The sequence below is a fragment of the Gymnoscopelus microlampas genome (assembly GCF_963454915.1).
Source record: "Gymnoscopelus microlampas genome assembly, chromosome: 1".
In the NCBI taxonomy this organism is placed as follows: Eukaryota; Metazoa; Chordata; class Actinopteri; order Myctophiformes; family Myctophidae; genus Gymnoscopelus; species Gymnoscopelus microlampas.
In genome coordinates, this window is record NC_139962.1 from 17,183,508 (window position 1) to 17,197,246 (window position 13,739).

The window sequence follows — 13,739 nt, forward strand, 5'->3', positions numbered from 1 at the left end:
AGACGTAAGGTGTGGGTCTCAGAGTGCTCCCATTAAGGAAAGTAGGCTTTCAACATCTTAAATCCGTCTTTGTTTTGGTGAGTAGCAAAACTGTATTTTTTATTTTTACTACAGACGAGAGGCTGCGCAGCCTGCGCTACCGGGGGAGTGCGGGAAACGGCTCGAAAGTAACATAGCGTATTAGCGTTAAGGGGAACTCCTTCTAAAGCTATGGATCAGAGCCAGAGCTACGCCCACACCCAAAACACTGAGTTATTCCTCCTTCTTTTGAAGCGAGCCAATCCTTTTCCATGCCTTTGGTTGCACAAGCAACTTTTCACACATATTCAACAATGCAATGCTATTTAAGGAACGATTGCTCACGTGCAGCGAACATGCATCCAACATACGAGAAGCAGATTTGAACTATAACGTGCTATAAGAATTTGTGTGGAACTTGATCACAAGTTTTTATTACTTTTTGAAATTATACATCTATTTTTTTATTACTTTTTTTCAAGCAAAAAAAGTAATACAATCTAAATAATAATGGCCCTGCAGAATAATATGCGCTTGTGCGGCAAGATGCTACACAAACAGTTATTACCCCTTACTTTGCGCGCTCTGCACAAATCCGTAGCCAGCGAGGCGATGCCAATGTCAGCAGCCGAAGAAGAGGCTTTGCCAACGGAGAGCTTGATCACACACAAAACTCCAGTCAAGTCGCTGAAGGAGATGCCTGGACCCAGTGCCGTTGGCAACCTGGTTGAGTTCTTTTATCGAGATGGTTTCAGCAGAATCCACGAGATCCAGGTAATCTATCTGCCTGTCTTATTTTCATGCATGCTTGGATTAAAGCAAAAATATATCTCACGACTTAAAACATTTGCATGGCCAAAAGTCCTATTATGCGATTTCTGAAACAGTGTGAAAGAAGCCCACACACCAGCGCTGTTTCCTAAACAATCGACACAATATGTAAAATTATGTTTTAATAATATTGTTCCTTCCTGTTGTTCTACATAGCCTACTGCAAACCATGTGAAGAAATCATAGACTGAGGCGTTAACCTTTGCTTTTATGAAATATCCTATAAAATGCGTATAAATATATTGATAGTTCGACCACTTCAAATGCTCTAATCTAAAAAGAAAAACATACTAATAATCCATGTCAACCTACCCATTCAGCGTATTTAGTAGCCTATACTCTTCCCCTTGACAATGAGTTTAGTCTGTCTGATCTGACTAGTGCTCCCAACTGCGTAAATGGCACGGACTGACTGTTGCGTAAAAGCGCACGTTTGGGACTTGTCAGTTACCCTCAACTTGTTTGTTAATTCACATGGATTTCAGTGGTGGAAAACGTACTCACATGTCTTACTTAAGTATAAGTATCAATACTGCAATATAGAAGCACTCGCGGTTACAAGTAAAAGTCCGGTAATCAAAACTTACTTGAGTTAAAGTACAAAAGTATTGGCATCAAAAATCGAAATGTACTTAAAGTACTAAGAGTATGCAGAATGTCCAATTTCACAAGTTTTTCAAAATTATAAAAATCCTACAAGCTCACAATGCATCGTGAAGCATTGTGAGCTTGTAGATCGGCATTTTTTAAATGGCCGAAATGTATATAGGGCTGAAGTGGTTAATGTATGTTTTATAATAATAATCGAAATCTAAAAGTAACTAGTTACTAAAGTTGTCAAATAAGTATAGTGGAGTAAAAGTACAATATCTGCCTTTGAGATGTAGTGGAGTAGAAGTAAAAGTAGGCCTTCTGAAAACTGGAAATACTCCAGTAAAGTACTTCAAAATTGTACTTAAGTACATTACTTGTTGAGTAAATGTACTTAGTTACTTTCCACCACTGGCCAGTAGGCTTTGTAAATGCAAATTAGCGTAGGTGAAGATCAACATGATAAAACAAGGCTACCATCTATCTGCCCTTTTGTCGTACAGGAAACTAAAGTCTACAGTATAGGCTATACTCCTTTCATTCAGCACAATGATCCAAAGAGGGATATCTGTACCACTACCTATAAAAAAATTACACCCTGTCTTACTTTCTTTATACAAGTTTCGTTCTAGCCATTTTGTATCAGCCACAATTCTACAAAAACAAAACGAAATAATTGATAGCACAGAATCAAAGTAGGAAACGCACTGTTCAATGGAAGTGGGAACTTAGACAAAATGTGAAAAGTCCTCGAATCTCCATTATGCAATGCCATGATGAATAATTGGCGGTGCACATTATTTATTATTATTAGTAGTAGTAGTAGTGTTTTTGTTGTTATTATTATTATTATTAGTAGTAGTAGTAGTAGTAGTATTAGTATTAGTATAGTATTATTAGTATTATTCAAAATCAACATTTAGTTTTTTGGAAACAAACACTCTTTTCACTTTTGTCAACAATAATAGCTTTTCAGCTGTCAACTAGCTTCCCTAGAGCTCTACTGTCACCACAAGCACTCAGGCCTTTTCCTTCCAGCTAGTGATATTGATAACTGTAAACAGGTTTTCCTTAATGTCCTTAGTGTAATCCTTATTACACTAAATTATAAAGTGCTTACATCTGTAGAACAAATAAATCGTTGAGGCTCCTCTATAAGTGGATCATGAACAGTGTGTATTTTAAGCAAGATTTATTCTAATGAAGGTATGCCTATTCCCAACAATACCCCTCTAATGTAATTTTACAGGTTCCTGCTGAGCAACGTCTTGTTTGAATGAATAACTGCACACATCTGAAGTATAACTATACTTATTCATTTGTGTTTAGTACTTTTAATAACTGCCGTGTTTATGCTTTGCAGATGGACCACATGCAGAAGTATGGGAAAATTTTCAAATCCCGTTTCGGACCTCAGTTGGTGGTATCTATTGCAGATCGTGACCTGATGGCTCAGGTGCTGAGGGCAGAGGGTGTGGCCCCACAGAGAGCTAACATGGAGTCCTGGAAGGAGTACAGAGATATGAGAGGCCGTTCCACTGGGCTCATCTCTGCGTGAGTCACCTATGACCTTTGATCTTTGACCTAGTGTCCAAAATAAAATACTAAGAATGGAAGGTGGAATGATTCATTCGATTCTCTCTGTGTGTCTGTCTCTGTGTGTCTGTCTCTGTGTGTGTGTGTCTGTCTGTCTGTCTGTCTCTGTCTGTCTGTCTGTCTGTCTGTCTGTCTGTCTGTCTGTCTGTCTGTCTGTCTGTCTGTCTGTCTGTCTGTCTGTCTGTCTGTCTCTCTGTCTCTCTTTTTCTCACTGAGAATTACATTACCAACACCAGGGTTCTATACAGGTCTCAAAGAAAAACATAATTTTAAGCCCAATGTTCTGTGCGTAGTGATGTTTATTGGCAGCGAAGCCTGGTCAATGGTGTGCTCTGCATGCAACCTTAGTAAAGCTACAGTACAGTGTCTATAGCTCTTTTCACAGTTATTCTCATTGGTATAACGATGACCTTTGAAACATCATATTAACCTCTTCCAGAATTACTACTTTGTAGTACGTTGAATATATTCAGAACTTTTAATGTTCAAGATAAAACCTGATGCCCTGTATCCTGTTTTCCAGTGAGGCGGAAGACTGGCTAAAGATGCGGAGTGTGCTCAGGCAGCTCATCATGCGTCCACGTGACGTTGCAGTGTACTCAGATGATGTGAACAAAGTAGTAGATGACCTGGTGAAGAGAGTGTGCATGCTTCGCAGCCAGGAAGCTGATGGCGCTACTGTCTGCAGCGTTAATGACCTCTTCTTCAAATATGCTATGGAGGGTAGGTATCAGCTTGAATAACGCACAGGAAAGGTTGAGTCACGTGATAGGAAAAGGGAAACTTGGAATCAAGAATCAAGAGAAGAATCAAGAGGGATTTATTCGTCACTTACTCATACAGGTACAAGCAGTGAAATGTTGGTGGGACATGTTATGCAGAGACTGTGCTAACACAATACATTATAATAACAAGATAATAATGATAAGATATGTGCAGGGTACACTGTAGCTCTGAGAGTGGTCCCACTTGTACACTCTCAGAGTTAAATTAACACTTTTATTGTTAAGATAAGCTAAATATGTGAACGGAGAGAGAAGGCAGAAGATGTAGAGAAAGTAAATGTGATGGAGAAATATTCTAATATTATCACACTAAATATTGTCACTTTGCTGTTGAAAAACACTCCATTGATTACTGCTAGAATGATCAGTTATCCATATGGAATACTATTTACACTTGGAAAATTAGTACTGTATATCCTCTCCACATCTTTATGGGGATTTTGTATTCATAGTCAAATATTTGGTGATTAGACTCCCAAACATACAAAGATGTAGAAATTGCTGCCCACCCCCAGAGGACTTACTACTCATATTTCTAGCCTCTTATCAACCTCCCTCTTCACAGGTATAGCAGCCATTTTGTATGAGACTCGGCTGGGATGTTTGGAGAATGAAATTCCCCAGCACACACAGGACTACATCACTGCACTGCACCTCATGTTCAGCTCCTTCAAGACCACCATGTATGCTGGGGCCATCCCCAAATGGCTACGCCCCGTCATCCCTAAACCATGGGAAGAATTCTGTAAATCTTGGGATGGCCTATTCAAATTTAGTGAGTGTTTTCAAGTTAATCTGAGTCCTTTATTATACAATGGGTGGCATGTAAATACACGTACATTGAAGATTATGCCTTTGGAGTTTACAGTGAAATAATTGATTCTGTCAATAGTCAGAAGTAGTATTCTCAAATAAAGACTAGGTATTTGTGATGTGGTTAATGAAGTTGTAATAAAGCTATTTTTTAATAGAGCCAGACGAAAATACTATATCATATCAGCCCTAGAAACAAATGAATGCTCTATTACGCATTCATTCGCTTGTTGCATTCAGAATGTTGTAAACCATTCAATGAGTTGTCCCCAGATCATTTAAAAAGCTCCTTGCAAATGGTCCCTACGTGCATAAACATACATAACAATGTTATCAGCTTTGTCGTTTTACAGCATGGCTCTGCAGGAGGCCAGCCATCTATAAGAGGGTCCGTCTGTGTGTCTGTGTGTGATTGTCTGGAGCTAATCTTGCAAACTGCTAGACCGATCTGTGCCAAATTTCTTGAGCAGTCAGCTAACTTCCACAAATCTTTTTCACCCATGATTTAAACCTTTTGAAATATTTCACTTTAAGTTATAATCAATGATAACTTAGGAAAACCAGGAGAGTACGCTTTCAAAAAGGATTACCGTAAAAATAAGTAACACGGAGTCAGTCTCAAATAATAATCAGGTTTACTTATTATTTGCACAGGAGAGACAAGGTGGAACAGGCATCAAAATATTCTCTACTGGTAATACAAAATGTTCAGCATTATAACAGACAGTTTATCTCTTATTAAGCCCACCCCACAATATAATATCAACATGAACAGGGGCAAAGGCTCATTTTGGGGGCAAGGTAACCTGTTCTAAGGCATCATAGATAAACTGTAGCCACATCTTTCATGGGTAAGAAAGAGTAGGCCAGGGAGCAAGGACATCTTATCTTAGCAGTTATAGAACTGTCCCTTCTGAGCAAATACATCATACTTTATGCAATTATCCAAAGTGATACAATACAATAATCATACAATAATTATAATCTAATAAACTATTGATTAGAAATTATCTATCAATCAATTTGGAGTCAATGTCATAGATACATCATAGATGACTGAAGTCAAAGGCTGGCCACATGAAGTCTGAGATCCACATGAGAGCCACGCCGTTCCCATTTGGATTCCGAGATCCATGTGATTCAATTTTTAGATTATGAATGATAAAAGCTTCACAGTAAAATCCCCAGTGTGTATTTATCCATTTGCAACTCTTTGAGAGTGGAACATTTTTAACCAAATGGACCCCCTAAATTAACACTGAGGATTTTGCTGTGTTAGTTCTTGAGTTGGCTGAATTCTTGTTGCCCATTAACAGAATGGAATGTGGAACTGCATAGGATCCTATACGGGAGTTCTGGCCATGTGTAGGAGTGTGTGTGGGGGTACCTATGTTACATAACTTGTCCTCCATCTGCCCTCCCTCCTTTCACACCCGCCCTTCAAGCCCCATTCCTCACTTCCTCTCCTTTATTTCTCTCTCCATTCATCCTATACCCTTTTATTCTCTGTCCACTCCTAGGCCAAGTCCATGTTGATAAGAGACTGGGGGAGATCAAGGCACAGCTGGAGCGAGGAGAGAGAGTGCAGGGGGGGCTGCTGACACATTTGCTAGTTACCAAGGAGATGAACCTAGAGGAGATCTATGCCAATATGACCGAGATGCTGTTGGCCGGAATCGACACGGTACGTATGTGTGAGTGAGTGAGTGTAAGCAGGGCGATGGGTCGGTGTATATGCGTGGCGGGATGTGCAAAGAAGTTTAATATGTGTGTAATATGTAGGGGTGGGCTGTGAAGTGTGCGTGTGTGCTTGTGCGTGTGCATGTGCATGCATGTGTGCATGAATTCGTGCATGCGTGCATGTGAGCATGCATGTGTGTATCTGTGAGTGCGTCAGTGTCAGTGTTGAGTTTCAAGGCTTGGGTTTCTGGCGCCATATCTAAGCCTGTGTAGCGTTGCCAGCGTGGGGTCAAAGCAGTGAACCAGGGGGTTTACACCCATATTCCGTTGACAAAGTTGCTCTCACTCAGATTTTGTTTCTTTTCATTTGTCTCCGTCTGTTAGATCTACACAGGGGGGCTTTTGTCTTGTTCTATACTAGAGTCCAGACATCTGTGTGTGTGTGTGTGTGTGTGTGTGTGTGTGTGTGTGTGTGTGTGTGTGTGTGTGTGTGTGTGTGTGTGTGTGTGTGTGTGTGTGTGTGTGTGTGTGTGTGTGTGTGTGTGTGTGTGTGTGTGTGTGTGTGTGTGGGTGGGTTAGACCGGGTTAAATAATGTTTGTAATGTTGGGTAAAGGTTGGTTTGTTAATGGTCAGAAATGTCCTTGTAAATCTGAACTGTTGCTCAACGATGTTCAATCTTAAGTATTTACTAATACAAAACAATTAACAAAAAACCCCCAAAGAAGTGTCATTTGCTTGTAATTCATAAAAAAAAGTCAAACCCTGTTTTCCCCAGATCTGGTACAGTATTGTATGTGGGTTTTGTGTATATGCACAGTATGGGTACATGATGTGCAGCTAATAATAAGATTGTTTTGGGTGCTGTCATGTTAATGTGAATTAACATATCAGTGTAGGGGGGGGGGTCTTTCCCGGACGCTGGGGTGGTGGGGATGAAAGTCTGTGTGTATGTGTGTGTTTTTGTTGAACTTGTCACAACGGCCACATCCTGACAGGGGGTTGGCTTTAGCTGAGCATTACCTGACCTCGGGCGCATTAGCCTTTACTCGGTACACACAGAAGCTGTCAGGATCTGTTAGCCATGGCCAGAGTTATGGCACAGGCTCCACAGAGGTGAGACAAGAGGGAGGCTGAAAAGAGTGGGACAATGTCGGCGAAGCAGTCGCAATTAGGGAGTGTGAGATGGGCGTGAGATGAGAAGATGGAGGGGGGGGGGTGTTGGATGCTATCTACAGCTGTGTTTGGGTGAGTCCATCATGCGAGGCTTTGTCTGAGGTGTTGCCGGATCATGTGCCAGCTGGGATTGATTAGAGGGGGATTGGGTGGACCGTGGTGAGGAAAGGGGGAACGTGCGACTTTCCGCTGGGCAGGGAAACAAGAGAATGAAGGAAGTGGAAGAAGAAAGGAATCGAACGAGGGATGGGGAGTAGGCGGAGATTTGGGTAGATACTCTTTTCTCCCTTCATCAGTCCTCTGGGAGATGTTGACCTCAGACTGACCTATGGAGTCTATATGGTGAGAGTGGGATGTTTTGGTAATAACAGATAAAAAAGCACCTGTGGGGAAAAGTGTCAAGGTTGAATGGGAAGCAGGGTATAGTAATGAGGCTGAACATGCAGTAAGTAAGGACTTCAGAAGAATACATGCCTTCATATGACATACTCATTGACCTGCACAGATGGGGGGGGGACATTTCTTCTCAATGAGAGAGAGATAATTTGGTTAAACGAATCACGAGAGTGGTGGGGATGGTTTGAATAAAGGCAAAGAGAAAAAGAAAAAATACCAGGAAATGTCTGAGAGAGGAAGGATTTTCAGAACAGTGGGAAGCAATGATCTCTAGACGGGAATAGATCAGATGTGAGTTGTAGAGAGACAGATAAATGTTGGGCAATATATATGTTGGATATTTGTGGAGAGAGACGCCACCTTCCCCACCTCAACCCAAACAGCATAAACTCTACATTTCCCTAACGCACTACTTTGCCTCTGTTTGTGACTTGCCCACCCTATCTCTCTCAGACGTCTTTCACTCTGTCGTGGGCCAGCTACCTGTTGGCGCGTCACCCTCAGGTACAGCAGCAGATCTATGAGGAAGTGGTGAGTACACTCGGACATGGAACATGCCCTGGGGCTGATGATGTCGCTCGTCTGCCTCTCATCCGGGGCCTGGTCAAAGAAACACTCAGGTATTCTCAACTCCTTTCTCAACTGCTTTTCCATCTCTCATTTGTGTGATTGTTTGTTTGATTAAAACATTAGAAACATTTAGATTGATTGGTGAACAGAGATTGTCTTTTCTGAATGTCCTCCTTGCTCACAGTTACCTTCTGTTTCTCTTGCACATAAATCACTCACAGCATGATGTATACATGCTGTTGAATAACACTCTTTGTCCGGAACCTTCGCCCTCTTCCTGGGAGCAGGCTTTTTCCAGTACTCCCCGGCAACGGACGGATTACCCAGGATGATTTGGTAGTGGGCGATTACTTCATCCCCAAAGGGGTAAGGCTGATACAGTGCCACACTGGGCAACATAATAGCCATGAGTCAGGCATGTGTGCGTGCATGGGAAAAAAATAGTCTGCTCCTCTGCCAAAACCATTACAATGGTATCAAATGTAACATGATTCTGCATTACTCATGCACATGTTTCTCTCCCCCCTCTCTATCACCCCCCCTCCAACACACACACACACACACACACACACACACACACACACACACACACACACACACACACACACACACACACACACACACACACACACACACACACACACACACACACACACACACACACACACACACACACACACACACACACACACACACACACACACACACTCTGTTAGACTCAGTTGGCTCTGTGTCACTACTCCACATCTCGGCACGAGGACAATTTCCATGGTGCTGATGACTTCAGGCCAGATCGCTGGATACGTAAAGACACCAACGACCGCGTTGATAACTTTGGATCAATCCCCTTTGGCTATGGCATCAGGAGCTGTATTGGCAGGAGGATAGCAGAGCTGGAGATGCACCTGGCACTCACACGGGTAAAGGAGCACACACACACACGCACGCACGCACGCACGCAAGCACGCACGCACGCACGCACGCACGCACGCACGCACGCACGCACACACACACACACACACACACACACACACACACACACATGTATGCACACTCGTACACAACTCAGCCAACCCAGTTTGACATTGTGCCTAGAAACATCACAAATGCATTCATAGATCATTTTTGACGTTGTTTATGACAGTGAGTCATGCACGTAATTTGCCAGCTGTGTGTTCTTTTTCTCTTAGCTCATACAGAGGTTCCAGATTGCTGTGTCCCCTCTCACTGGTGCTGATGTCAAGGCCAAAACCCACGGGCTGCTCTGCCCTGCCGCCCCCATCAACCTGCAGTTCATTGACAGGCAACACTAGATATGTATCTTCCCATCTTCAGTGTTAATTTATCCATTTGTAACTCCGAGAGTGTACAAATGTAACAAAATGGACCATTACGGGTCCATTTGGTTACATCTGTACACTGAGGATTCTACTGTGTATATTGACACTACCCAGGTTAGGTTACATTTGTACACTCTCCGAGTTAAATGAACACTGAGGAATTTACTGTGTATGTTTCACTGCTGTTACAGAAAGTTTACAAAAGCACGCATGTCCAAATGATAAACCGGTGCTGGCCAGAATAATGTGAAAAACTGAAAAATAAAGTCTGCACACTGGACAGTGCTCCCATGAACATTTATTGGTAAATCACCAAGCGTCAAGTTATTTTTCTTCTTCTTTTTCTTCTTCTTCAGAAGAGCTCTATTTTTCTGTTTTTCACTACTGTTGCAGCCCACCAGTACTGGGATTTGAAACCCCCATTAGGTCTCAAATCATTCTCGCCGGTCTTCAACTGAGTTTTTTTCTCAGGCATGAAATACAGTATGTTTTTTATGTCAAATAGAAGTGGACACGAGTATATTCCCAGCCAATAACATACAATGTAATATCTCAAGGATTCATTTAACTTTAAGAGTGTAAAAACGGTCCTGTAAAGGTCCTGTAAGGAACCGTAAGGGTCCGTTTTTAGCCCCACTGTAGGCGGGGCTCTAACAATGGCAATGTATGTCTATCTGTCTGTCTGTCTGTCCGTTCGTCCCTCCAACGCTTTGGTCCCAAACAAGATATCTCGAAGACTACTGGCTGGATTGCCATGGAATTTGCTGAGCACCTTCATGCTCCCTGGAAGGTGAAGCCTACTGATTTTGGTGACCCACTAGCGCCACCCGTAGGCCAAGATTTTCAGTTACACACAAGATAACTCAAAATGTAATGAGATTGATTGCTATGAAACTTGCAGAGAACATTCATGCTCCCAGGAGGATCATTTGAGTGATCCCATGACCAGCACTACACTCAAGGCGTAATGTCAACTTTGTACACAATATAAGTAATCATTTAATATGCAGATTTTCAGGATGAACACTACTGGTTTAGGTAACTAGCAGTGGAATAATAATTTGAAATCTTCCTTTTATTGTACATTTTATCCCCATTGATAAGATCGCAGGGCTATGAGGAGGGCAGTGTCAGTCAGTTCAAACCACTTTGGTACGCTTGGGCCTCTGGGCGACTCTAGTCAGGCTTTTAAAGTCAGTCTTGTTACACTCTCAGTTAACTTGACCGTCAGGATTTCACAATAATTACATATTTGTTTATTTGTAGTAACTGTGCACCACAGCATTTTGTTTTGGGCTGTTTACTCTTTCCATTCAGGAAATTGTGAGGTTATATAAAAATACATATTTTACACTGTATGTTTGTGTATGTGCACATGCACATTTTGTTACGGACTCAGATTGTGTTCTTCCCTCCCTGATGTATTGTGAAAGTGATCTCTTGGAATGTCAAACAGTCACTGAATGTACTGAGGAAGTTTTATGAGACTTTGAGAGGAAATGTTGTGTGTTATCGGGTTTAACTTATATTCATAATAACCTTAACGGAGCACTTCTTTCTCCCATTTTCAACCTTAACTTGATATAATTGGTCCAGTAATGCTCATTATAAGATGGAACCATTCCTGTCTAGTCACTCTGTGTCTCATAGGTGGGCTGTGGACAGTTATGAAACTTGCCTACCAATTACATCATAGATTGGGGATTACAAGCTAATAGAAACTACAGCCTTTCTCTTCCTGAAAAGTTAGTATGCTGAAATAGAAGACATTGTTGTCACATAAAGAAACAAGTTTGAAATTTGAAATGACAAAACCTGCCTACCAATGATGTCATTGGTATCTGAACTGTTTCTGAACTGTCCACACCCCACCTATGAGACAAAGCAAAGCAAAGCAAAGTTTGTTGTTTACCCAGGGTGTCGGACTAAGCACGAAGCTTGTTTCCAGCCGGACCCTGCATGGAAGCCTTGCTCAAGGGCTATTCAGCGGTGATTCATGATTGATGTGATGAATTGGGGAATCGAACTAGGGACCTTCCGGTATCAAGGCCGCCCCTCTAACCACTAGGCCACCGCTGACACAGAGTGAGTGGGCAGAAATGCTACCACAATGAGAATTAGTGAGGACCAAAATGTAGATACGGTTGAAATGGGTGAAGTACTCCTTTAAGTCTTCCTTTGACTGTCAGAGAAATGTTTGCATATGATAACATAGGAGTAGGGCAAAGGAATGTTGGATGAAAGTAGGCCTCTGTCTGGCTATTGTAAAGAAAGAATAACTTGAGTCATTATATAGTCAAAACATACACGTTGCAACAAATCCTACAGTATATTAAAATTGGCTTAAGGGAGGACCAGCGGGCGGGCGGACCTGGACTCGGTCATAACCATATAAGGCGTTCCCAATGCAGCTATGCCCAAATATGGAATATGTTGTCTAACCTCAATGTGTCGTCATGGCATCAGGTGCAAACAAATCAGTCAGCTCCATATATGGGCACAAAAGGGGTCATGTCCATATATGGGCATTTACTGATGACTTCAGGGATCTCCATATATGGGCATAGAAGGTACAAGGACTGACAGATACAGAGATCTCCATATATGGGCATTTCGGTCGGATCGGCGGTGCAACGTACCTCCGATCCAACCTCTAGTAAGTAAAACATCCAAGAAAGTGTAGACTGAAAGAACAAGAACGAGCCCAATCGATGGTCTTGAAGGGCGGAGCCAAACCCAGGCGCTGGATTCCAGCGCCTGGGTTTGGAGCACTCTGATTGGTTAGGAGATAACAAGGTCCTAAGACCAGCGTTCCTGCAAGGTTCTCCCAGGCTTTTTTTCTTTTGAAACAAAAAAAAAGGCATGGGTTTCCGAGGCTAAGAAAGTGAAACTAAGTAAACTTATGTTGATAAAATGTCAAACTGATGTTTTACTGAACTCAACCTTTTACAATGATGTATGGTTATAACTTTTTTGCTTACACCAAAATAGATGGGCATATTATAAGCTATAAGCAAATCTATTGAACTAAACCACTATACACACATACTGTATGTTGGTTGTATATGTTACTTGACTTGTTGTTAAAGTAGTCTAATGTGTTTGTATATTCAAGGACAATGGAAACATTTATAAGACTCTCTTATATGGTCTACTATTGTGTCCTCTTGATACTGTATCCTTTTTGCAACATATATATATATATGCATATTTCTACTGTAGTTCCAGTGAAACTGGGAACCAATAAAAAAGATCCAATGATCCTTTTACATTGTGTGTTAACTTTTTTTTTGCCTTTTCCCCATGCATACACAGGGTCAGTATTTGTAGTGATGTTGTCATGTTTGTCATGACCCAAGTTTGTCATGACCCAAGGATTGGGTCATGACGCAACTCCTGATGACCGATGGTTCAAGAGTTATAGGCCAAAATGTAAAGTGGCCAGTTATAGCGCCACCATGAGGCCGACCGGTGTAGCTATTTTTTATATAATTAGGGGATGGGACTTTGAACCTTCCCTCCAAGTGTTGTAACTAGCCCTTATGGTTTCTGAGAAAAAAATACTTGAATGTCAGTCCCATTATAAGTCAATGGGAAAATTAATTCACTAATAAATTAATATCAATTAAACTATACAACGTATCTCGTAGAAAAGTAGCCTACAAGCGGTTGATTCCCGATGAAGCCGGTCAATTTGACATATGGCACGAGTGTGGGGGGGGGACGGACTGTGGGAGGAGTACCGGGCCAAAATAAAGTTTATCTAGAATAAAGATGATCTATTACTATAGTCTGGTTGCCCCGGGTAACCACACTAATTAGCAGATTGCCATGAAACCTGCAGAGCACGTTTATGCTCCCTGGAGGATGAATCATCATCTGAGTTACCCCATCACCTTTACACTCAGGTCATAATCTCAGTCTTGTACACAATATATCGTCTTG

General features: G+C 41.7%; 1 protein-coding gene across 1 annotated transcript; it reads left to right on the forward strand.

Moving 5' to 3' along the window:
• The first annotated feature begins 400 nt into the window (after positions 1-400).
• cyp27c1 (cytochrome P450, family 27, subfamily C, polypeptide 1) lies at positions 401-12,976 on the forward strand. The gene is made up of 9 exons (XM_084058663.1): positions 401-792; positions 2,804-2,994; positions 3,560-3,759; positions 4,387-4,596; positions 6,155-6,318; positions 8,338-8,504; positions 8,742-8,820; positions 9,171-9,374; positions 9,645-12,976. The coding sequence occupies exons 1-9, from the start codon at positions 529-531 to the stop codon at positions 9,765-9,767; spliced, it is 1,602 nt and encodes a 533-aa protein (XP_083914789.1). The 5' UTR covers positions 401-528; the 3' UTR covers positions 9,768-12,976.
• The last annotated feature ends 763 nt before the right edge of the window (positions 12,977-13,739 follow it).